The 27,231-nt window shown below is 41.8% G+C and overlaps 1 protein-coding gene across 8 annotated transcripts in view; it reads right to left on the bottom strand.

Annotated features, from left to right (window-relative positions):
• Positions 1-27,231, bottom strand: part of G3BP2 (G3BP stress granule assembly factor 2) — a 91,674-nt gene that overhangs the window by 14,286 nt on the left and 50,157 nt on the right. For 4 of the 8 annotated variants that reach the window (XM_032149974.2, XM_058433822.1, XM_032149983.2 and 1 more), the window contains 4 exons: positions 5,081-5,199; positions 2,004-2,085; positions 732-905; positions 95-185 (listed from right to left, as the gene is read on the bottom strand). In XM_032149974.2, the coding sequence (XP_032005865.1) occupies positions 95-185; positions 732-905; positions 2,004-2,085; positions 5,081-5,175 (442 nt within the window). In that variant the 5' untranslated portion in view covers positions 5,176-5,199. Of the gene's footprint in view, positions 1-94; positions 186-731; positions 906-2,003; positions 2,086-5,080; positions 5,200-5,362; positions 5,382-13,997; positions 14,017-16,793; positions 16,998-27,231 lie in introns of those variants that run through there. The other 4 variants (XM_032149962.2, XM_032150001.2, XM_058433812.1 and 1 more) reach the window with 3 other exon arrangements.

Raw genomic sequence — 27,231 nt, 5'->3', positions numbered from 1 at the left:
AAGCAAATTTCCATAGACGTCATACTTATAGAAATTAGTCCATAGAGAGTACCAACAGAACCCTTCTATCTTCGTATCTTCAAAGTAACCTCACCTTCATCAAGTTCAGGCTCAGAATCACCAAACACTTCATCTTCATAACGAAACATATCATTGTGAACATAAAATTTATTTGGAACAGATCCCTATAGAAAACAACATTTATTCCATAAATACCCAGAAATCTGGTATTATATAAAACAGCAAATTACATGGCATACACAATTTCTCATTTTAATACTAGAGAGCTGGACTCAATATAATTTTCCAATGCTGAACATGCTATGATGTTTATATGAAATAAAAAGGTCACTCAAAAAAATATAATAGCAAAACTCGCAATTACTGTTGCATCAACCTAGTAGAACTCAAGAAACAGCTATTTAATAGAAAAGAAACGAAAAGAACTTTTCTGTTTTGTTTTCAAATGTAACCTTTCAAATATACCAATATATTTTTTGTATTAATGTAATCTTAATCATCCATTTACAAACTTGTATCAGTATTTGACTTTTAATTCCAAATAGTCAAAGCGCATGTACACACACACACTCACTCACTCAAACAACAGGTCAAACACAAATTCCTCAAAAATAACAATATACAAATCTAAACTTATTAGAAGAAACCTTTGGACACTTCAACCAACTAGCAACCATATAAATGAAAACTAAGTGAAATGAGAAACTTACTTCAGGAGCCAGAACAAAGGTTTGCATAAACTTTCTTTCTGGTTGTCCACTGTTAGACAGCAAACCCATGACCTGGACAACTACTCCATCACTCAAGGTTGCATGAGCATCCACATGACGAATTTTAGTATGACATTCACTGAAGTTCAGAGATAATACTTTGTGGTGTATATCCTTTATTAGGGAGGGAGGGAAAAATATAAACTCTTGTGATACTGTATTACCTACACAATAATATTACCTACCCTCACTGATTTCCTTACAACTCTGCAATATTAACTAATCTTCCTGAACTGAATCCATCGACCATGCTGTGCATCACTGCCAGAATGACGCTCCTAAAGAAGAAATCACAATAGCTCTCCAATATTGTGCAGTAATCTGGGCTTTATACAGCTTTCTCCCACTTTTCTGTAGTAAGTATTTGGTCATTCTCACAAATTGTGTTGACTGCTCCTTGAACTTACACATAATTTTACTGTGTGTTTGCTGATGCTATTTTTTGTCTACTTATAATTCCTTATTTGGTAAGGCCAAATCTTATGGTCTCATATCCTCTACACAAAGTCTTCCTTCCCTGTTAGGCCATAGGAAACATATATTTCTGTGCATTCCTATAGCATAGGGTTTAGCTCAGTTTGTATAAACTTAATACACTGTCTCAACTATCTCATGTATAAAATACATCAATGATATAAAACATACCATTTTCTCCTTTGTAGCCATCACAATATAACACCATGTTTCATACAAAAATGATGTTTAAAAACTCAAGCATGTTTGACAATTATTGTCAAACTGAACAACTACTGACAATTTATGCTGACAATTACTGTCAAACATAAATATCAGTTACCAATAACAATCATACTGGAAAAAAAAAAGCAAAGCCGGCTGGGCGCGGTGGCTACGGCTGTAATCCCAGCACTTTGGGAGGCTGAGGCAGGCGGATCACCTGAGGTTGGGAGTTTGAGACCAGCCTCAACATGGAGAAACCCCATCTCTACTAAAAATACAAAATTAGCCGGGCGTGGTGGTGCATGCCTGTAATCTCAGCTACTTGGGAGGCTGAGGCAGGAGAATTGCTTGAACCTGGGAGGTGGAGGTTGCGGTGAGCCGAGATCGCGCCACTGCAATCCAGCCTGGGCAACAAGAACAAAACTCCGTCTCAAAAGAAAAAGAAAAAAAAAAGCCATGGACACAAGAAGGCTATTTTTAAAAATCTCCATCTTAACACAAAATTTCTAAACTACACATGAAATTGATACTTACATTTTGGCCATAAACAGCTTCCTGGGGCTTTCCACTAGCATCTACTCCACCATGAACATAGGAAGAATTCCTGCCATAAAACCTGCAAAATCATAATTAATGATTAACACTGAATTGTCAAGAGAAGCCTAAGAGGCAGTAGAATTCTGGTGTCATAGACTAGGTTCTGGATCCGGCTCTGTCACTAATTAGTTGTGTAATCTTGGACAGGTAAGTTACTTATGGTCTTTAAGTTGTTTCCTTGGTTATAAAACAGGAACAGGAACTACTCCATAGGGTTGTTGTAAGGATTAAATGACTAATGCACATAGAATGCTTAGTTTGTCTGGCACAGTAAGTAGACAATCATTAGATATTCACATCTATTTTTTGTTAAGTGGAAAAATCAGATATTTTTGACTATTTAGTACATTATAAATACAGATGCTATAGTAATTGACCCTGTTTTTTTCCTTCAGATACAAAGACTCAGCTATCTAGACTTGTTTGGGAATCAGAGTTTAATACTGTATCCAGATCTCCAAATGATTACTAATTCTAAAGGCTTAAACTGTTTAGATTTAAAATAACTTACATAATTCAGTGACCAAGTCTAAAATCCAAAATTACTCCAGCATCTAATTTCTTTTTAATATTTTTGTACTGTTCTTAAGTATGTGTAAATTAGTCTTTTATTGGCATTATCCAAAGCAATTAGAACTAACATCTTTCTAAATTAAGCTCAAAGACGTGAAGCTAATTTTTTCACAATGAAAACACAACTCCTATAGTAATAAAACATGTAAGAGCTTCCTTTATGCTAAGCAATGTTTTTAGTGTATTATGTGTACTGATTCACTTAACTTTCTTAACAATCTCATGAAGTGCTATTATCTAAATAAACAAGCTGAGGTTCAGAAGAAGTTAAATTAACTCCCCTAAGGTAATATACCTATCAAGTGGGGCACCCAAGATAAGAACCTAGTCAGTCTAACTTGAGAGTCCATGCTTTTAACCACTACTCTTATCACTAAACTATTTTCTCTCATGTACTACTGGCAATCTTTTCTACAGAACAGTTTGGCTGTGTGTGTATACACATGAAAAGCCTCAGAATGATCATATCTCTTTGATGCATTAATTCTTCCAGGAAAGTATCTAAGAAAATAACTAACTAGCAACGTGCACAAATAATGCATGTTTCAGGATATTCATTAGTGTTGCTTACCACAACTGGAAAATTATAACAACCTGATTTTTCATTAAGAAGGAAATTGGTCAAATAAGCTACGTCTAAAACAGAAGTCTGTTACTGTTTAAACATGATGGTGTAGGGCCTTATTGTTTTAAAATTTGTTCTTGGTCACCAAAGAAAACAAAAAACCCTGTATCATGAAAAGACCAAATTTCAGATATCAAAAGGCCCTATTAATTCTGTATCTTCCCCCAAACTCCCTCACATACAGTGTCATAAAAAAAATCTTTATTTTTACAATTAGAGAAAGACATACAGTTATTCATTTTGCATTTATTTGAGGGGAAGATACATGTAAGTTACACTTTATATATACTACATTCTAATAGAATGATTGGGGACACTACTCAGAACTGGGCCTGAATACTGATATGGTTAGCTTGTTTACTTATTGAGTGATCCTAAATGAATTACTAACCTTGGCTGTCTAATAGGTAGAGAGCTAATAAAAGTAACTTCACTTTAAGACTGTCATAAGGAATACATAATATACATATGTAAAGTAATTACAAATAGAGCCAAGCAAACAGTAAATATAAAAATGCCTCCTTGAATAAGACAGATTACACGTATGTTCAACAGAGCAAGACAAATTGCTACTAAAATGCTAATTAAGATGACCTACAGATAAAGGAATTTAAGTCTTTTAAACAGCCTTTCTCACAGGAAGTGGCAATATATTTATCCTTAACCCATTTGGCCAGTGTGTTCCGCAATACTTACAAAGTCTAATTCTTGTAAGAGTTTCACCTATCTTCTACTTGCTAAGATACACCAAGAAGAACAAAAATTAAATACTACCCACAATATAAATCAATTTCACTTCGATCTCTGGAAAAAACAAGCCTACAGATGTCTACCTCTTGTTAAAACAGTAAATAAGGTTATTGCTGTTGTTTAACAAAGGAATACTATTTTACAGATTAGAAGAAATACAAATTTTCACAGTATAATCATTTAACTGATTCATCCCCCAACACTGTTTGGGAGAACTTTAAAAAAAAGATTTAAGCTGTTGATTTCAAATTGCATATTGGAATCAATTAGTTGGTCAAACCCAAGATATGGTCTTTTGAGATGAAGCCTCACTCTGTCACCCAGGCTGGAGTGCAGTGGCACGATCCCTGCTCACTGCAGCCTCCACCTCCCAGATTCAAGCAATTCTCCTGACTCAGCCTCCTGAGTAGCTAGAACTACAGGCGCCTGACACACACCCAGCTAATTTTTTGTATTTTTAGTAGAGACGAGGCTTCACCATGTTGGTCAGGCTGGTCTCAAACTCCTGACCCTCAAGTGATCCACCTGCCTCAGCCTCCCAAAGTGTTGGGATTACATGAGTGAGTCACTGTGTCCAGCCTCATGTAAACCTTATATAGTTCTCCAGCACCCGCCCCTAAAGTTTTTTTTTTTTTTTTTTAAATAAAATAAAGGTTGGGCTTGGTGGCTCATGCCTGTAATCCCAGTACTTTGGGAAGGCAAGCTGCAAGCTGGGAGATCGCTTGAGGCCAAGAGTTTGAGGCCACAGTAGGCTATGATCATATCACTGCACTCCAGCCTGAGTGACACAGGAGACCATGACCCTAAAAATAAAATACTAGAGTACATATAAGAATAAGCATGTGCATATATAGATATGAATGTGTTATGTACCAGAATATGACATAAAATGTTTTTGTTACTGTGAGTTGCAGTTAAAAACACTTTTTGCCATCAAATGAATAAAATACTGAATACAGTTTAGACATGTTTACAAAGATACTGTCAGATAATGAGGCGACAGGAAATGCAAAATAAAAGTAGATAAAAGTAGACAAAAATACCACATTGTTTGTTTAAAATTTACCTGTGTAAATATTCTGGAGCTTTATTCAGCAAAGTATAATATTGCCTCACAAACTCCCGCCCTACAAGCAGCGGACTGGGCTTCTCCATAACCATTTCTTTGCTGCACAATGTCAAATGCTGAGGGAGCAAACACAAGAATAACTATTAAAAAGTCATCTTTGTCATCAACCACCATGAAATAAATTTTCTTTTTAGCCAAATTTAGCAGTGGGGAGTTGTATACCAATTTTAGTAACACTGATGTTAATAAGTTCTGATAACCCACTACCATCAGACTAACCTGAAATAAATTTTCTTTTTTTTTTTTTTTTTTTTTTTTGTGAGATGGAGTTTCGCTCTCCTTGCCCAGGCTGGAGTGCAATGGCACAATCTCGGCTCACCGCAACCTCCGCCTCCCGGATTCAAGCGATTCTCCTGCCTCAGCCTCCCGAGTAGCTGGGATTACAGGCATGCACCACCACGCCTGGCTAATTATGTATTTTTAGTAGAGACGGGGTTTCTCCATGTTGGTCAGGCTGGTCTCGAACTCCCGACCTCAGATGATCCGCCCGCCTCGGCCTCCCAAAGTGCTGGGATTACAGGCGTGAGCCACCGTGCCCGGCCCAACCTGAAATAAATTTTCTTAGTCATACAAATGGGAATAAAATTAATGCCACTATTAAAAAGTAACTTACAACAAACAGCAAAACAATACATTCCTAACTACTATCCATAAGGTAACCTCCAACATTTGTGTCTCCCTTTGTCTCTCTTTCTTGATTTCCCTACTCTTCAGTAAAGGGAAATAGCATCTTTGTTATTTCTTATCCCCAGGAGGTCCGATGCTGCCTCAGACTAAGTATAAGTCCTTCTATTCACAGTGCCTTTTTCCTTTGGGGAACAAAATCTACTACATTCCTGGATTCCAGTGGTTTTATCCTAGGAAGCAAGACAGGGCACAAGTTAAGACTCACAGATAACACTCATGGCAAAGCACCATGACTTGTGTTTTTGTATTCTCTTTCCTTCTGGGAATTAATTTCATCATTTTCAAAATAGTAACAATGATTAATCACCAGCTATAACTTCAGTATTTAGAGATAATAATTTTTTACCTTTGATATTATGTCTCTCTTTCTTTCCACTAATTAAGCATCTAACTACATGAGATACTGTTTATAATAAATGAAATACTCTGGTGAACAAGATAAATCTCTAGCCCTCAAGGAGTTTATAGTCTGTCAAGAAATATAAACAAGCAAACTGGAAACTTAACAGAATGGGTTAGGTGCTATGATAATGTGCCTTAAAGTTAAAACCAACAAGAACAACTAGCATGAAATAAATACAATTTCCTTTTTTTGTCTTGTGAGACAGGGTCTCGCTCTGTCACCTAGGCTGGAGTGTAGTAGTGCAATCATGGCTCACTGCAGCCTCAACTGCCAGGCTCAGGCTCAGGCTCAAGCGATCCTCCCCCTCAATCTCCTGAGTAGCTGGGACTATAAGCATGCACCTGGCTAATTTTTTAGAAAGTTTTAATTTTTATTTTTAGCAGAGACGAGGTCTTGCTACAATGCCCGGACTGGTCTCGAATTCCTGGCCTCAAGTGATCCTCCCGCTTCAGGTGTGAGCCACAAACAAAACTTATCATTTACTCTAAGAATATAATCCCCAGGGCTGGGTGCGGTGGCTCACACCTGTAATCCCAGCACTTTGGGAGGCGAGGCGGATGGATCACAAGGTCAAGAGTTCAAGACCAGCCTGGCCAAGATGGTGAAACCCCATCTCTACTAAAAATAAAAAAATTAGCCAGGTGTCATGGTGGGCACCTGTAATCCCAGCCACTCGGGAGGCTGAGGCAGAGAATTGCTTGAACCCAGGAGGCAGAGGTTCCAGTGAGCCAAGATCGCACCACTGCACTCCAGCCTGGGCGACAGAGCGAGACTCATCTCAAAAAAAAAAAAAAAAAAAATACACACACATATATATATATAATCCCCAGAACAGTCAAAATTACATTAGAAATTGGAGATTAGGAGGAGAGAAAAATATGAAATATAACCTGTTTTATTTTATTTTTGAGATGGAGTCTTGCTCTGTTGCCCAGGCTGGAGTCCAGTGGTACGATCTTGGCTCACTGCAACCTCTGCCTCCTGGCAGAGCAATTCTCTTGCCTCAGCCTCCCGAGTAGCTGGGACTACAGGCACGTGTCACTACACCTGGCTAATTTTTGTATTATTAGTAGAGACGGGGTTTCACCATGTTAGCCAGACTGGTCTTGAACTCCTGACCTCGTGATCCACCAGCCTCTGCCTCCCGAAGTGCTGGGATTACAGGCGTGAGCCAACGTGCCCAGCCACCTGTTTTATTTTTAAAAAGATCTATTACACTTAAAAGTACTAAAAAAAAAATCATAATTTCTAAGTGTGTATCTACTGGGTAAATCAGGATGCAGTTTAAATTCCTGCTTAGCCAGGTGCGGTGGCTCACGCCTCTAATCCTAGCACTTTAGGAGGCCAAGGTGGGCGGATCGCTTGAGGTCAGGAGTTCGAGACCAGCCTGGCCAAAATGGTAAAACCCTGTCTCTATTCAAATACAAAAATTAGCCAGGCGTGGTGGCTGGCGCCTGTAGTCCCAGCTACCTGGGAAGCTGAGGCAGGAGAATCGCTTGATCCCAGGAGGCAGAGGCTGTAGTGGGCCAAGATCGATCCCAGGAGGCAGAGGTTGTAGTGGGGCAAGATAGTGCCTCTGCACTCCAGCCTGGGCAACAGAGTGAGGCTCCATTTCAATAAATTAATTAATTAATTAATTAATTCCTGCTTAAACTTCAGGTTGAGCTGGGAGGATCATTTGAGATCAAGAGTTCGAGACCAGCCTGACCAAGATGGTGAAACCCTGTCTCTACTAAAAATACAAAAAATTAGCAGAGCATGATGGCACACACCTGTAATCTCAGCTACTCAGGAGACTGAGGCATGAGAATCGCTTTAACCTGGGGGACAAAGGTTGCAGTGAGCCGAGATCACACCACTGCACTCCAGCCTGGGCAACAGAGTAAGACTCTGTCTCAAAACAAACAGACAGACAGACAGACAAAAAAACACTGCAGGCTGGCACAGTGGATCACACCTGTAATCCCAGCACTTTGGGAGGTGGAGGTGGGAGGAAAGCTTGAGGCCAGGAGTTCAAGACCAGCCTGGCCAACACAGAGACCCCATCTCTATACAAAAAATTAAAAAGTAAATGTCCATGTGTGTTTACTTGAAATAACTAAAACAATTTCAGACACGGCCCCGCATAGGTCATTAAAATTGTGATGCTGTTTTTAATAAAAATCAAATACCAACTATAGTAGAGCTTACAGATAAAGAGCGTAGCTTTACATAATTCTAGTGACTCACAATTCAACTTTTACATTATGTTTTTAGGTTCCTTGTTTCTTCCTTTACAACTAACTATCCCTCCTCTAACTGTCCTTAAACTCTCAAACTTAATTAACAAAAATCCCCAAATCTGTTTAAAATTTTCTATAATGCCTCACTTGCTTTCAAAAATAGTTAATTCACAAAGAGCAGATCCAAATACTGCCGTTTCAGGTGTCATTGATTTTCCAGAAAACTTAAAACTCCCAATAAGGGTAACAACTCTAATGCAAAAAGGACTCATATATGCCACATTTAAAGTAACAAAGCACTGGGCTGTGGCTCACGCCTGTAATCCCAGCACTTTGGGAGGTCAAAGTGGGCAGACTGCTTGAGCTTAGGAGTTCAAGACCAGCCTGGGCAACAAGGCAAAACCCCATCTAAAATGAGCCAGACATGGTGGTGCACACCTGTAGTCCCAGCTACTTGGGAGGATTGCTTGAGCCCAAGAGGTCTAGGGTGCAGTGAGCTTTGATCAGGATACTGCACCACAGCCTGGGTGGCAGAATGAGACCCTATCTCAAACACACACACACACACACAGCTAAGCAACTAACATTTTTATTTTGAATAATGAGGGTGGGTAAAGAACAGTAGACTTACCTGGTAAAATTTAACAAGATAACTAAAATATGGAAATTATATGTATTTTAACACCATAAAAATTGATGGTAAAATAATACTAACACATGGGAAAATACTACATTACTCTCTGAACAAAATAACTACTCACAAAATAGTTTTCTTTAAATTGATAGTGACAGAAGTACTATTAGGAATTTCTGGGTGTGGGAATTATTGTTTTCTTCTCTCTGGATTTCCAGATTTTCTACAGGAACACTGTTGTCATTTATCCCAAATTTCCCATCATATTCATAGAGTACATACTGATCTATCATTTTTGTCACTTACATATTTGTTTCTCAAACCAAAATAAAATGGTACATAATACATATATAATATCACAGGTCAAAATGCTCTAAAGATTTGTTGTAACAAGGTTCAAAAAAAGCTTCAAATTGCCCACTATCTACATGGTCACTGAAGTATAATGACCAAGATACCATTGATTTAGAACAGAGAGACAGGGAAGGGCAGTAGAAGTAATATTTGACTAATCAATACTCAATAAATTAATACTTAGAACTATTGGAAGGCAGCAACTTGAAAAGTTAACTTCAAATGGTAAATAAGTAAGGCAATGCCAATCTGGTAAAATCTAAACAAACGGGCATATAACAGGTTATACAGACAGCTGAGCTTTTAAGGTGCAGAGGAGGCTCCCAAAGGAATGGTAAAACAAAATCAAGATTTACTGAGAGAACAGTGTTTCAACTAATTACATCAGTTACTTCTTTAACCATAACTCCGATTTGAAGTGACTCAGTATTTAGAGAGCCAAAATATAATTGATAGAAATCAACCAGAAAATGATTACTAGAGATCAACCATCAAACAACGTGGTTTGGGTAGTTGCAGGAAATAAGACTATAAAAACTGAGTAAGTAATATAAAGTTCACATTTATAATTCATGCACAGCGTACGTAAGAAGGTTGAGAAAACGGAAAAAAAGCCAAATTACACTTTCAGAATAAAAGTGATTACAAGAAGAAAGAATTGTGCCATTTTTATTATTCATTGCAAAGCACCTTACAGGTAATCCATTTCTAGATCTGGGACCTTCCATTGCTTAAAAAAAGTTAACAAAACCAAACAAAATTCTGAATATGGGAGTAAAAGGTTTCAACTATCTTATCCATGGCCATGAAAAAGTCATGACCTTACTGGATCTCGATTTCCTAGTTTACAAATTGAGAAGAAATCCCTGGTCAAGCCTACAAGACTATACAGTTCTATAAAGATAGCCAAGAAGGCCTGGTGCAGTGGCTCACACCTGTAATCCCAATATTTTGGGAGGCCAAAGTGGGTGAATAGCTTGAGCTCAGGTGTTTGAGACCAGCCCAGGCAACATGGCAAAACCCCGTCTCGACTAAAAAATACAAAAAATTAGCCAGGCGTGGTAGTGTGCAAGTGTAGCTCGAGCTACTCGGGAAGCTGAGGTGGGAGGAATGCCTGAGCCCGGGAAGTCGAGGCTGCAGCAAGCCAAGATGGCATCACCACACTCAAACCTGGAGAACAGGAGTGAGACCCTGTTCAAAAAAAAAGATAGCCAAGATTAAAGGATACTTAAATACAAAAAAAAAAATCTTTAGAAAGTTCTTAGATCAGCACCTTCAAAGATAACCACCATCTTCAATAAGGTGGTTGTTAGCCTCACCTAATAATCTTTTTAGAAAAAGTTAAATACAATGTATTACACCCCACTTCTTCCAATGACACCTGAAAATGTGAAGAATCTCACACAGGAATGCACAATGTAAAATTTTCTCTGATGCATTAGCTCTATACACAGACAAAGCTCTCTCATGAACAAATCCGTCTTTTACTTGTCAAATGAAAACATTATCCAAGGCCAGGCACAGTGGCTCATGGCCTACTTCCCAGCACTTTGGGAGGCAAAGGCGGATCACAAGGTCAGGAGATCGAGACCATCCTGGCTAACACAGTGAAAGCCTGTCTCTACTAAAAATACAAAAAATTAGCCAGGCCTGGTGGCACGCGCCTGTAGCCCCCGCTATTCAGGAGGCTGAGGTAGCAGAATTGCTTGAACTCAGAGGCAAAGGTTGCAGTAAGCCGAGATCACACCATTGCACTTCAGCCTGGGCAACAAGAGCGAAACTCTGTGTCAAAAAACAAAAAACCGAAAACATTATCCAGTATAGTTTAGAGGTATTTTACTCTACAACTCTGCCTACCGCACCTAAAATCCCAGTGAATCTTCATCAGAATATTTTATTCATTCCTGTTTCTTAAAATGTTTCCTCTGCATTTGCCTAGACTAATTCCTGAAGCACATGTACTTCAGTTCTCACGGAAAATTGCTCTCTATTTGTCACCATATTTTCTGAATCTATTAATAATACACATTGAGAGGGAGTGCAGCATTGGTAAATAATACACACTGAGAGGGAGTGGAGCATTAGACGTACATGCAGATTAGAAAAAGTCACATTGAGCTTCATTATCCTACAATATACTTATATTTCCTCAGTTTCAAAGTAACGTAAAAACCAAAGTTATCACTCTCCTCAAACTTTGACTAAAATGTCACCTTTTAGGTAACAAACATTTAGGTTTTTTGTTTACCATTTAAAGTTCAGTAAATCGCTAGTATAATGGGGCTGCCTCCAAAACAATCAATCTCAGGCTACATTAATTTAGATGTAATATCTAAAATGAGCTGAAAATGCTAATTGAATATAGTGAATGGAAATTATAAGAAGGTAGATTTGGGTTAAACATAACACAAGAATAACGCGAGTTGTCCAAATATCAAATAGAGCTACTTAACAAGTAGCCAGGTATTCCAGAGACTAACTGAATGATTTGGCACAAGCATAGTAAAGGAGTCCACACATCCAAAGAAGTAAGATTAGGCCACTCCAACATTAAGATCCTAAAAGTCTGTTAACAAGAAGCAGGACTTTTGACTTCTCCTCCAACACTCATCCCACACCTTCCTATCTGCAATGATTTATCTGGGCCCAGCGGAAATCTTGTCCCCTTGAAAATCTTTCTACTCCCACTGAATTCCTCAACAGAATATAACTCTTCTCTATTAACTCTTAAAGTACTTTTCGCCTTTATTATGGCAGTTTATTGATCATACTCTGCCATAAGTTACTAATTATACACCTATCTTCATCTTCTCTTTATTCCCCTCTCAAATATTTTAACTCAGCTCTCCCTTGAATGCAATTCTCTGGAAACATCACAATTCTTTGCTCAACAATCGAATGACTTCTCAATCCTCCACCCATCTGCATTATCAATGTTGACTACCTCCTCCTAACTCTTTTAGAGTTCTATAAGGCAAATTTTCCTTCTCATCAAAACGCATAAGTTCTCAAGGTTCTGTCTTCTAACCTGGCAATTTCAGCTTCTGGTCTAACGTCTACCTACCTAAATGTGTATCTAGTCTATACCATAAGTTCAAATTTTACATTCGTCACCACATACTGAATACCTAGACATGACCCACATATGTCCCAATACATGCATGCACCAAAGAAAGCTATTTCCTTATTTCTGTTAAGTGTCATAATCTTCTCAACTTGAAAGCTCAGTCATGACTTTCTCCCCTTTAGCTTTGCCACTTAAACTGTGAAATCCTTACAATTCAGAAGTTGGAATTTGTGCCCTCCTTTTCACTCCCACTGTTCAGACCTTTTAGTTATTCTTCAAAAGTCTTTCAAGCCCCTGTATCACGTGTAGTATACACGGTACAGAGTAAAATCCAAACACCTGCATTCAGTTTGGCATCTAAGGCCCTACACAGAAATCCAGTCTGACATTCAATGTCATAACCAACCTTTCAAATTTATCTCCTACTATACTTTCTCATCCCTGTATCAAATTCTATACAAATATTTTAATCACCAGGCCGGGCGCGGTGGCTCACGCTTGTAATCCCAGCACTTTGGGAGGCCGAGGCGGGTGGATCACGAGGTCAGGAGATCGAGGCCACGGTGAAACCCCGTCTCTACTAAAAATACAAAAAAATTAGCCGGGCGTGGTGGCAGGCGCCTGTAGTCCCAGCTACTCGGAGAGGCTGAGGCAGGAGAATGGCGTGAACCCGGGAGGCGGAGCTTGCAGTGAGCCGAGATTGCGCCAATGCACTCCAGCCTGGGCGACAGAGCAAGACTCCGTCTCAAAAAAAAAAAAAAAAAAAATATTTTAATCACCTAATATTATTCTCTGCAATTTCATTCTCTGTGCCTTTGTCTTACTTCATTCATTCCCATCCACAAGCTGAGTCAATGGGTTAGACAAAATAAATTCATTTCAATATTTATTTTATGGCTACTATGTATGTACCAAAAACTACAAAAGGAAAAAGAGGCCGGGTGCAGTGGCTCACGCCTGTAATTCTAGCACTTTGGGAGGCCGAGACGGGTGGATCACCTGAGGTCAGGAGTTCGAGACCAGCCTGACCAACATGGCAAAACCCATCCCTACTAAAAATACAAAAAAGTTAGCCGGGTGTGGTGGCAGGCGCCTGTAATCCCAGCTACTCAGGAGGCTGAAGCAGGAGAATCACTTGAACCCAGGGGGCGGAGGTTGCAGTGAGCTGTGTTTTAAGTATTTGATATTAGTTATTATAAAAAGAATAAGACCTCTAGTAATAGGATGCAGTTCTCTTTACCAGATACTGTTACCAAAGGTTATGTGGGTGCTAAGACACAGCTTATCTCCACTATAGGACACTTACCCCTTTCCCCTCTGGAGTCCCTTACTCATAGCTGGGCTCAAACTAGTCAGGTTTATTTATTTTAATTGAACCATGGACTATATCCATTTTCAACAGCTAAATGCATATTAATACTGGAACTTTCTGAAATTCCAGATGGTTTTTGTTTAAAGTAACTTGAACAATCTAAGGAACACTATACCTTTTTAAAGAAATGATCTTCAATCTTTCGTGGTACACCATTGAATGAAAGCTTCACAAAGAAGATCTAAGAATCATAGTGGTACAAATAAATAATAAAAGTAAGTTATGGGTTAAATCTCTTATTCAGGCTCCAAAGGTTTTTTTGTTTTCTGTCCTTCTCAGAAGTTGAGGGAGGCTAGTTTTAAAATTCAGAAGCTATTAAGTGACCAAGCAGTAAGAAATGGAAATGCTTGCTGTCCACAAAAATAAAGCATGTATTTATACTATGTTTTAAAGCTTAACAAGTAACCTACTATTTTCCTTTGTCTTTAAAATAGATAGGGCATTATCTTCATTTACAGAAAAGGATGTTTAGAGAGCCTAAGGAAAGGTGTTTGGGGTCCCTCAGTTACAGTAAAAAGAGGATTTGAAATCAGGTCTCCTGACTCCTGACTCAAGTGATATTTTCATTACACTTTGGTTAGGAACAACCGCTTTGGAAGAATCAGCCAGCTCTTCCAACAATACAAAAAATTAATTTTAAACAAGCAATTGTAAGCTTATGTGAAACTGCTGAGAAGAGTGAAAAGCAAAGGAATACAGAAGGACAGCAACAGAGAATCCAAGAATCATTTTCAATATACCTATGGTTTCAAGATAGGGTAAAATACTTGGAAAGTAGAAGATAAAAGTAAGCGGAAACATGACAGTCAAGAAACTAATTCTATTGCTTCTGAAAGTAGGTGGATCCAATCTATTCTATCGGATATTAAACAAGTGTCTACCAGTGGAGAGTAACTAGGTCATGTTTGTCCATTAAATTCTACTGAATTTAAGTTCAGATGCAACACTTTAGTTTATACCTTTCAAAATCAACATTGAGAAGGAGTCATTCACTGTCTCGATATTCACTCAAAATAAGTAGGAAGTCTTTTTAAAGCAATCTAGGGGGAAAATGTTCAATCCTAATTATGCGTAATAAACAGCGATAATTTTGCAGGATAAGGAAGGAAGTTTTCAGAATCTAAAGACACCGTGCCAACACTTTCTTCAAACCAGGAGTTGCCTGCTGACAAATCAACTGCTTAGCTGCTAACTGAACAGTTAAGTTAGTTACTCTATGAAATTATCAAATAACGTGTTTTCTTCTTTACCTTCTAATTTTTATCCCCATCCATCCCACAAGCATTCTGGTTCACTCTTGATGTTTTTTCACTATTACTAATATTTCGACCCTGAATATCAATCTGAACTATGACAGCTCTTAGCAATTCATTCTAGGTCCTTATTATTCCTACAATTCCTTGACTGGTTTTCAGAATTAGTTTGTAAAGATTAAATCATAACATAAAGGCCCATATGAGTAATCTTAAAAATTTAAGAAAAATGTTACTGCTAAAGAAAGGATAATTCAATCCTAAGAGGTTCAAACTCATCGTACCGTGTATCTCCTAAGACCAGGAATCTTGGATTATCAAAAAGACCACTGGATGCTAACAGGGCCAAAAGTTTACTTAGAAACTTGGTTCACATGCCTAAGGCTATATTAACTGCCAAATATGGAGCTGGAGAAGAATTGCCATCATCTCCCACTCTAGTACACCGGGGCTCTCTTAACGGCAGTTAATGGTTCCTAGATCCAGGTACCTGCAACACTAACGTTTGAAAGACTAGAACAAGGTACAGAGCCTTGAACCAAAAACCACAGTATCTTAATCCAAGTTAATATTCCACAACAATCATATAGGAAGAAAAGGACAACTTTACTATTCCAGGTAAAAGTGCACGTGCCTTTTTTGTTGTTGTTGTTAGGAAGGAAAAGGCACTCTCCTCCCACTCCCCAAATCCGTTAGAACATCATGTCTTGGGGAAAAAAGCTAATCTATGCAGGAAATTATAGACGAAAATCTATATTCGCCCCAAAGCGGCATAGGGCCATCTTAAGAAATTGCTTTTAGAGACGCAGGGAAAATTCTATCAGATTCCACTAACAAAATCAACACAATCTAGGGAAGCTTATGTTCCTTTCTGTCCCCCCATCCCAAACAAAGCGGGAACCCATCCCCCAGAAGCCATTCCCGGGTCAATAAGAGATCGTCTGAATTAGCGGGGGGGACGAAGAAGGCGCACGTTACAGTTCCAGTATCCGAACACGTTCGGATTAAACCCGTGGTGGCAGGGAGGAGGGGGTTGGTCAAAGACGACGGAACACTAGGTACTGGTTAAGCGAAGCGGCGGCTGCCTTCAAACCCGGATTCTGTTTCCGTGCACAGAAATGGTGCCCGGAGGCCGCTACTTTCGCATCTGCGTCGCTTCTGCCTCCGCCGACACAACCTCTTTTCCCCTCCCCCACGGGTGGGGCGGCGACGGCCTCCCCGCTCCGAAGGAACAGGGAATAAGAGCCGAAAACGATTCGGAAACAGGAACGGTGGGCTACCCACCCTAAAACATCCCTTCCAGAAAGCCTACTCCCACACTTCCTGTATTAAGCTTCCATCAGCGCGCCTTCGGGAGCTGCTGCGTCCCCCCCCCCCCTTCGCCACCTCATCCCCAACAAACCTCAACCCCACCTGTGCTCTCGGAGCCCTCAGCCCGCAAGACGCTCGCTCGCGGGTCACCTCCCTTCCCAGGCGGCCTACTGGTCTTCTCTCACGCACACACGGCACCGTAGGGAGCCGGCAAGAACAATGTCTCTGTCGCTACACCTCCGGCTCCCGGGCTCACACACTGGACGATTGCCTCGCGCCGCGGAGCGCGAAGAGAATGTCCCTTTCCGACCACCACACCGACCTCCCCTCCCGGCCCCCTTACACACCTCCAGCCAACAGCGGCGGCGGGTACGTCGCGCGGAGGTCAGAAGAGTCGCTGAGGACCGGGTGCGGCGGGTTCTTCTTGCTCGCCGCCCCCTTCCTCCGACAACTCGGAAGCCTCGGAAGCCGGAGAGCCGCGAGTTCGTCTGCCTCACAACCACCTCTTCCCGGGCTCCAGGCGCTGCGACGTGCGACAAGGACCACGGACGTCCCGCCCCCTTTGCCACCGCCCCCTCTTATTGTTTTACCCCTGCCGACAGGGCCAGGGAACCCCCGAGCACAGCGTCAGCCAATCACGCATCTCCTCCACAGCCGGACCCAACCTTCCCGTGTCCCTCTGCGGAGCACGCGCAGTACGCTGCCGCGCTCGCACACGCTCGCGCCCGGAAAGCCGGGGAACCGGAACCGGCCTAAAGCCAAGATAAGAGTCCGCTGATGTGACGTCACAAGCAGGCTGCCTTTCTCCGGTCCCGAGGCTACAGCCTTGCCGGCCCTTCTTCCTGATCGCGCAAGCGAGAGCTGGTTCGCAGCAACGCAGTGTCTTTTGTAGGCTGATATTCTGGTCCTTTTTATTAATGGGAAGGAGGGAATTTAGTAATCTCTCTGAACTAGGTGTCTGCAGATTGCTGCTATAGACGAGCTTAAAATGCACGGGTGATTTCCGCTGTTTGCACACTAAACTCACCTACATTGTTTATTTACCCCATCCTAGATTTTAAGCCCCACTAAGAGGCCCTGCAGTAAAGGAAGAACATGACGTGGGCTTTACAGAGGGGGAAAAGACTATTTCTTTGTGTCCTTGTTACGAATTTAGGCATGGCTAAATATCAATACATACTAAAGCATTTTACATACTAAAGCTAAAAGCCCTGAAATATAAGGATTACAGTCCTGTTCTAGCTCTAAGCCCAGACTTGCCCCCAGGGTGAGACACTGGTGACCTTGTTTCACGGAAAAAGCCAAGCCAAATCTTGTAGTCAAGGAAGCCACTTTGCATCTTTAGGTCTGGCAGTGTTTTCAGAGAATACCGAGATAGCACAGGAATTTTGGAATGAAGGACTGAGAAAATGTTCAAAGAAATGGAAAGGAAAAAATACATTAATGAATGCTTACGAACTAACCATGGTGGACGCAAGCATGTACATCTCATCAGTTTTCTTCACAGTCCTGTAAAGGCAATTTTAAGGTATTTGGCACGTTAAGACAATATGTCAAATACCTTAAATATTGGCAGAGGCAATGCCAACATTAGGGCCTCCAAAGTCTACAATATCTTTACTTTTAGACTGCTTAATGATACTGTTGGGTTTTTTTTGAGACGAGTCTCGCTCTGTTGCCCGGGCGGGAGTGCAGTGGCACAGTCTTGGCTCACTGCAAGCTCCGCCTCCCGGGTTCAGGCCATTCTCCTGCCTCAGCCTCCCGAGTAGCTGGGACTACAGGCGCCCGCCACCACACCCGGCTAATTTTTTGTATTTTTAGTAGAGACGGGGTTTCACTGTGTTAGCCAGGATGGTCTCGATCTCCTGACCTCGTGATCTGCCTGCCTCTGCTTCCCAAAGTGCTGGGATTACAGGCGTGAGCCACCGCGCCCGGCCAAAGATACTGTTATATGCAAAATATTTGAGCAGACCATCACTTTAATGAAATGAAATCAACCTGATGTTTTTCTTTAAAGCATTAAAATACATTACATGCCGTCTGTCCTTTAATATACTGGGCTTATATACCAGGCATTCTTGTAATTATACAGCCTTCTAAGCCTCACAGTAACCCTATGAGCTAGTTTATATATATATATATATATATATATTTTTTTTTTTTAGTGCAGGCTGGATCAACACCCCTTGGCTCACTGCAACTCCTTCGGTTCAACGATTCTAGCTGGGACTACAGGCGCATGCCACCACACCCAGCTAATTTTTATATTTTTAGCAGAGACGAGGTTTCACTATGTTGGCCAGGCTGGTCTCGAACACACCTGACCTCGTGATCCGCCCGCCTTGGCCTCCTAAAGTGTTGGGATTACAGGCGTGAGCCACTGCACCCGGCCAGTAGTTGCTATTTTTATGCCCATTTTACAGATGAGGAAACAGTCTTGGAGAGGTCAAGTAACTTACCCAGGACTACATGGCTACTATTCACTGGAGCTGGGATTCAAACACAGGCAATCTGCCTCCACAGTCCATACCCTTGGGCAAACTATAGAATACTCCCATTGTACTAATTGCCGCAGTTTACTCATCTGCCCTACTGCTGACTAACGTTCAAGTGTTTCCGGTTTGAAGCTCTTATGTGCAATGCTATTATAAATATTCTTCACCGTGTATCCTGCTGCAGAGGCGCAAAACTTTCTTTAGAGCAGTGGTTCTTAGACCTTAATGTGCACCGAAATCACCTGTAGGGCTTGTTAAAACAGATAGTTGGGCCCCGCTCCCTAAGTTTCTGATTCAACAGAGGCCTGAGAATTTGCACTTCTAACAAGTTCTCAGCTGATGGTGCAACTGCTGCTCTAGGAGCCACACTTTAAAAACCACTGATCTAGGCCAGGCGCAGCAGCTCAGCCTGTAATCCCAGCACTTTGGGAGGCCGAGGGGGTCGGATCACCTGAGGTCAGGAATTTGAGACCAGCCTGACCAACATGGAGAAACCCCATCTCTACTAAAAATACAAAATTAGCCAGGCGTGGTGGTGCATGCCTGTAATCCCAGCTACTCGGGAGGCTGAGGCAGGAGAATCACTTGAACCTGGGAGGCGGAGGTTGCGGTAAGCGGAGATTGTGCCATTGCACTCTAGCCTGGGTGACAAGAGCGAAAACGCTGTCTCAAAAAAAACAAACACCACTGATCTAGGGCAGAGGTAGGCAAACGGTTTGATAAGGGAAGGATTAGATAGTAAATATTTTTGGTTTTGAGCGCCACGTATGGTTTCTGTTGCACATTTCTCTCTCTCTTGCATCCTTTAAAAATTTAAGAAACATTTTTAGTTTAGCTCTAGGGCTACACAGAAACAGCCCTCAGGTAACCCTGCTCTTGAGTAGACACCAATAAGTGGAGTTAATGAGAAAAAAGATTCAGCGATCTTCAATGTTAAGTAAATATCTCTAACCTATTCTAACTGGCGATTTTTACCTCATAAACATCTCTCTACACAAATAGCCTCTGCCCAGGTTCAAGCCCCTTCATCTTCCCAGGAAGACTACAGTGGCCTCCTAACTAATCTCCCTGCCTCCCAAACATAGCCTCCATGAAGCAATGCCCACCTCCTATAGACTAGGCAGGGAGACCAGTGTGAACTGTATTCATTCGGTGGCTCAGGCCAAAAACCTCTTTTTCTGACACTAATTTATTGACAGCCAATTGCCAATAAATTTTTTTTTTTTTTTTTTGAGATGGACTCTCACTCTGTCATCCAGGCTGGAGTGCAATGGCATGATCTGGGCTGACTGCAACCTCCACCTCCCAGGTTCAAGCCATTCTCCTGCCTTGGCCTCCCAAGTGGCTAGGACTACAGGCATGTGCCACCACGCCCATCTAATTTTTCTATTTTTAGTAGAGACGAGGTTTCACCATGTTGGCCAGGTTGGTCTCGAACTCCTGACCTCAAGTGATCCACCCACCTCGCCGAATTGTCAATACATTTCTGTTCCCTCTACCTTCAACATTTATTCTGGATTAAATACTTCGCATCACTGTTACTGCTGCTATAGTAGTCCAGGCCACCATTGCCTTTTGCAATAGCTTTCTACTTGGCCTCAATGCTTCCACTCTTATTCCACTACAGTCTTTTCCTCTCACAGCAGCCAGATCTTTCATAGTTATAATTGAGATGATCCCAAAACCTTTAAAAGGCAACACAAAATCTCGGGTCCTTACCATGGCCTACAAGGCCTACCTGATCTAGTCCTTACCTATTACTTCCATTTCTTTTCTTACCACTGGTTTTCTCACACCACCCCAGCCAGCTCTTCCTTTGACATTCTCATCACATTACCACCTCAAGGCCTTTAATGTGAACCTTTATCAAAATACTGTGAAAAATCAAAGTAAATGAATCAGACCCAATCACCATTAGCAGATGAATTTTTAAAAGTAAAATTACTAGAATTATATTATCTGATTCCTGATTTTTATCATAAACTTCAGCATAAAATACTTAGATAAGTATTTGAATAAGATAAGACATTTGAATTTATAAAGCTTTTCCTCTACACCCTTTCATTTGACCATTCTCAACTTTACTGAATACTAAAAGATCAACCAAGTCCATTATCACCACTTTTGCTGATGAAGTAGGTGTATAAGAGATGACTACATGCAGCTGGGCGCGGTGGTTCACGCCTGTAACCCCAGCACTTTGGGAGGCCCAGGCGGGTGGATCACGAGGTCAGGAGTTCGAGACCAGCCTGGCCAACATAGTGAAACCCCGTCTCTACTAAAAATACAAAAATTAGCCAGGCATGGTGGTGCGCACCTGTAGTCCCAGCTACTGGGGAGGCTGAGGCAGGAGAATCGCTTGAACCCAGGAGGCGGAGGTTGTGGTAAGCCGAGATCGCGCCACTTCACTCCAGCCTGGGCAACGGAGCGAGACTCTGTCTCAAAAAATAAAATAAGAGATGACTACATGCATGTTTAGGGGTCACACACCCCACATAAATAAGGTTTATGAAGACCAAGCATTGGAAGGGAGTAAAATCCAAGTCCTTAAGGGAAACACATTTTTCCTGGAAAGTATTTACTCACCATGTTTTTAAACTTTTAAGGCTTGCATAACAAATGTCTTGGCCCCACTACTAATTCAGTTAGGAAGGATGATGCTATGGTTTGAATGTATGTGCCCCTCCAAAATTCATGTTGAAACTTAAACTCCAATGCAAAAGTATTAAAAGATGGGTGGGACCTTCAGGTGGCAACTAGGTCATGAGGGCCTCACCTTCATGAATGGAATTCGTGCCCTCATAAAAGGGGATTGAGGGAGTTCATTAGTCTCTTTTGTGCTTTTGCCCCTTTCACCATGTGAGAACACAGCAAGAAGGCACCATCTTTGAAGCAGAGCAAGCCCTCACTAGGGTTGGCACTTTGATCTTGAACTTCCCAGCCTTTAGAACTATAAGCAATGTTTCTGTTGTTTATAAGTTACCCAGTCGAAGGGTGGTTTTGTTGTTGTTGTTGTTTGAGACAGGTTCTTGCTTTGTCTGTCACCTGGCTGGAGTGCAATGGTGCGATCATAGCTCATTGCAGCGTCGACTTCTCAGCCTCCTGAGTAGCTAGGACCACAGGTGTGCACTACCATGCCTAGCTTGTGTGTGTGTGAGTGTGTGTGTGTGTGTAAACAGGGTCTCATTATGTTGCCCAATCTGGTCTTGATTGCCTGGCCTCAGGCCATCCTCTTGCCTCAGGCTCCCAAAGTGTTGAGATTACGGGCACGAGCCACCACACCTCACCTAAAGGTATTTTGTTATAGCAGCCCAAATAGACTGAAACAAATGATAATGCTGTCAACAGCATAGTATTTAAAGAGTCTGGCTGGGCACAATGGGGTATGCCTCTTGTCCCCACTACTTGGGAAGCTGAAGCAGCAGGATCACTTGAACCCAGGAGTTTGAGTTCAGCCTGGGCAATATAGCAAGACCCCATTTCCAAAAAAAATAAAAGAGTCTAGGCTCCAGAACCACAGTGCCTGGATTTGAATCCCAGCTTTATCTCATCACTTACTAGGTATATCTCTATAGGCAGGACATTTCACTTTTATGTGCCTCAGTGTTTCTCATCTGTAAAATTGGGACAATAATAATATCTACCTTATTAGGGTACAGTAAGGTTTAGACAATACATGTAAAACATTTTAACAGTGCCTGGCACATGGTAAGTGCTCAATAAACATCAGCACTTAATGTTTGGTTCTTGAAAAAGTATATGCACCAATTGCTTTCAACTGATTCCTTTTTCGCAGACTGCCCACTGCTTTGTTCTGAAGTAACAACTTACATTTGTATAGCATTTTACAGTTTTCAAAACACTTTCAAACATATTATCTCATTTCAATTTCACAAGCAATTCACAAAGTAGGCAAGCTGCACAAGGCTAAAAATGGCCAATTTAGAAAGAGAGCCCAGAGTCCCTCTGACTCATGCCACTACACCATGTCCTACTGTAAATGATGAACTTTTATAGACTTTGAACAAGACTTACTGATTGAAAATATGTTACTTGAGAATCCCAGGGCTCCCTCTTGGTGCAACTGGATCCTTTACAAAGCTTTTTAATGCACAGAGAAACCTACTCTCATGAGTAGGATGAATCCATTCAGAATCAAATGTTACTTTCTCCCTGCAATCTTTCCAGCCATTATCTCTTTGTGAGGCTGGAACAGGTTAGGGTATAAAGGAGTGTTTTCCTCTCCAATCATTGTGTGTAAAATATGTCTCACATCCAGAAAAGTGCATGAAATGGCCTGCCAATCTGTGTGATTAAGTACAAAATGTCACAATATGAATGACTGCTATAGGTGGTAGATTTTAGGTATGTAACTTGCTTTGATCATATCTGTGAAAGTCTATAAGTAGGTGAGATTCTACATGCTACCTGAGTGTGAGAGAACAAAGGTTGCAAGTTGTAAGAAAGTCACTTCAGAATTTAGAGGCAACAATCTCATAAAAAAATCAGCATACAAAGAATCAGATTATCGATTGTGAAAATAACCCACCCTGAATTTGTGAATTCTAATGGATTCCATTTAACACTCATGAAGCCATGATGCCAGCTAAAAGCACCTCAGGCTGAGTGAATGAGGTGCTTTTAAGAGATAAAATAATCCTGGAAAGCAGAACAACTAAAGATAACATAAATGAATGAGGAGGCATTTGCCCTGAATCCAGAAAATGACTTTGAAAAGGGGAAATACTTCACCAGTGTTTATCTCACACTGTCCAAGATAGACTATATTTGTCAGGCAGGAATATTCTAGCCCTCAGTGGGCTGCAGGGTGTGTTTAATTCTTCAAGCCTTACAGTCTGGATATGAGACGCCACAAGGTTATCCAATTCTCTCCTCACCAAACACTGTGACACAGAGAAGGGGGCCTGATCAGCAGACATTCTATGTCTTTGGATGGCATATCCCTTTGTGAAATGGAATTCCTGTGGTTTGTTCATCAGTCTCTTATAGATTAAGTTAATATAAAAGAGTGTGTCAGAGACAGATTTCCTTCTGAGGAGGGGATAGGAAGTTGTACTGAAAGAAGTCAGGGCTGAGGAGCAAATCCTCCACTTAAACACAGAAGCATGAAACACATGGGATCAAATCACATTTTCTTCACTAACTACTTCTGTGACACTAGTCAGGTTAGTTCATTCCTCTGACCTTGACTTTCCTCAGTGGATAAACAGCCTACTTAGGATTGTTCTGAAGATTCTTTATGGCATTTAGCATACTTTCTGGCAAAGTGTGTATATGTGCATGATTCCTGTTATAAAACCGAGGCAAACCTTCAACATCAGGGGACCCCAACACAGTGCCACACAACTTCATAGACAGCTAGCCAGGTTTCCCGTCCACCCTTCCATTCCCCACTCTCCTCTTGGGACAAGTACTTGGTTGTTTGGCAGTGTAAAGAAATTGTGGCCTAGCCAAGCGCAGTGGCTCACATCTGTAATCCCAGCACTTTGGGAGGCTGACGCGGGCGGATCATGAGGTCAAGAAATCAAGACCATCCTGGCCAACATGGTGAAACCCCATCTCTACTAAAAATACAAAAATTAGCTGGGCGTGGTGGCTGGCGTGTGCCTGTAGTCCCAGCTACTCGGGAGGCCGAGGCAGGAGAATAGCTTGAACCTGGGAGGCAGAGGTTGCAGTAAGCTGAGATCATGCCACTGCATTCCACCCTGGGGACAGAGCAAGACCCCATCTCAAAAAATAAATAAATAAAAATTTAAAAAAAAAAAAAAAAGAAACCATGGCCTAAGTCTTTCTTTTAAATATAGTCAAATTCAGCCAGGCATGGTGGCTCACGCCTGTAACCCAGCACTTTGGGAGGCCAAGGTGGGTGGATCACCTGAGGTCAGGAGTTCGAGACCAGCCTGGCCAACATGGTGAAACCCCGTCTCTATTAAAAATACAAAAATTAGCTGGGTGTGGTGGCATGCACCTGTAGTCCCAGCTACTCAGGAGGCTGAGGCAGGAGAATCGCTTGAACCTGGGAGGCAGAGATTGCAGTGAGCCGAGATTGTGCCACTGCACTCCAGCCTGGGCGAAAGAGCGAGACTCCGTCTCAAAAATAAATAAGTAAATATAGTCAAATTCAGAAGGAGGAGGAAAAGGATATATAGTAGTCCCCCCTTATCTGCAGAGGGTACCTTCCAGGACCCTCAGTGGATGCCTGAAACACCAGACAATACCAAACCCCATATATACTATGTTTTTTTCTACACATACATACCTAAGATAAAGTTTATACATTAGGCACAGTAAGAGATTAACAATTACTAATGATAAAATAGAAAAATTATAACAGGCCAGGCGTGGTGGCTCACCCCTGTAATCCCAGCACTTTGGGAGGCTGAGGCACGTGGATCACCTGAGGTCAGGAGTTCGAGACCAGCCTGGCCAACATGGCGAAACTCCGTCTCTACTAAAAATACAAAACTTAGCCGGGCGTGGTGGTGTGTGCCTGTAGTCCCAGCTACTCGGGAGGCTGAGGCAGGAGAATGGCTTGAACCCAGGAGGCGGAGGTTGCAGTGAGCCGAGATTGTGCCACTGCACTCCAGTCTGGGCGACAGAGCAAGACTCCATCTCAAAAAAAAAAAAAGAAAAATTGTAACAATATGCCAGCAGTACTACTCTTTTACTGTGGGGCCATTATTAAGTAAAATAAGGGTTACCTGAACACAAACACAGTGAAACTGGGATAGTTGATCTGATAACTGAGAAGGCTGTGACATGACCAACCAGAGGGCAGAGCAGATAGCATGGATACACTGGACAAGAATGATTAACATCTTGGGTGGGATGACAGAGGAAGGTGCAATATTTCATCATACTACTCAGAATGGTGTGCACTTTCAAACTTATAAACTGTTGGCCGGGTGCGGTGGCTCATGCCTGTAATCCCAGCACTTTGGGAGGCCGAGGCGGGTGGATCACGAGGTCAAGAGCTTGAGACCATCCTAGCCAACAGGGTGAAACCCCATCTCTACTAAAAATACAAAAATTAGCTGGGTGTGGTGGCACACGCCTGTAGTCCCAGCTACTCGGGAGGGCTGAGGCAGGAAAATCCCTTGAACCAGGGAGGCAGAGGTTGCAGTGAACCAAGATTGTGCCACTGCACTCCGGCCTTGTGACTGAGCGAGACTCCATCTCAAAAAAAAAAAAAAAAAAAATTATAAACTTTATTTCTGGAGTTTTCCATGTAATATTTTTGGATAGCAGTTGAACATGGGTAACTCGAAGCGGGAGGAAAGCAAATGTGTTTTATTAATGTCTTTCAGCTCCCAGGGTATAAAACTATTCAGGGTAGTAAAAAATTAACTGTATGGAAAATACAGGGCTTTCATCAGCAGACAGAAAACTTGGTAGTTGTGAAACTTCTCATTGGAAAAAGATCTCCATAAAGAAATCATGCAGCTGGGCTGGGCACGGTTGCTCATGCCTGTCATCCCAGCACTTTGGGAGGCCAAGGGGGGCAGATCACGAGGTCAGGAGATCGAGACCATCCTGGCCAACACGGTGAAACCCCGTGTCTACTAAAAATACAAAAATTAGCTGGGCATGGTGGGTGACGTGTGCCTGTAATCCCAGCTACTTGGAAGGTTGAAGCAGGAGAATTGCTTGAACCCGGGAAGCAGAGGTTGCAGTGAGCTGAGATTGCGCCACTGCACTCCAGCCTGGTGACAGAGCGAGACTCTGAGAAAGAGAGAGAGAAAGAAAGAGAGAAAGAAAGAGAAAGAAAGAAAGAAAAAGAAAGAAAGAAAGAAAGAGAGAGAGAGAAAGGAAGGAAAGAAAAGGGAAAGAAAGGAAAGAAAGAAATCATGCAGCTGACAGACACAGTGAAAGCACTGTGACTTTCTTCTACCTTGGCCAGTTTGGAGCAGAAAACAGCCAGTCCCTCATGCAGGGTCCGCATCAGCCCTCATTTTCCACCCACACGTTTCTAGGTGTAACCACTTCCTTGTAGAGTCTAGACTAGCAAAACTGGGGGATCTGGCTCCATGGCAGCAAAATACTTCTCTCTGCTTTACCTCAGCAGGAAGCATACATGAGATTATAACTAGGGCAGGAATGGTCCTCAGAATAAAGATGTAGGCCGAGCACAGTAGCTCATACCTGTAATCCCAGCACTTTCGGAGGCCGAGGTGGGCAGATCACCTGAGGTCAGGAATTCGAGACCAGCCTGGCCAACATGGCGAAACCCTGTCTCTACTAAAAATACAAAAATTAGCTGGGCGTGGTG

The sequence above is a fragment of the Hylobates moloch genome, unplaced genomic scaffold (assembly GCF_009828535.3).
Source record: "Hylobates moloch isolate HMO894 unplaced genomic scaffold, HMol_V3 SCAFFOLD_2, whole genome shotgun sequence".
In the NCBI taxonomy this organism is placed as follows: Eukaryota; Metazoa; Chordata; class Mammalia; order Primates; family Hylobatidae; genus Hylobates; species Hylobates moloch.
Note: the sequence above shows the minus strand (reverse complement) of the source record. Positions and strands in the feature narration are given on the sequence as shown.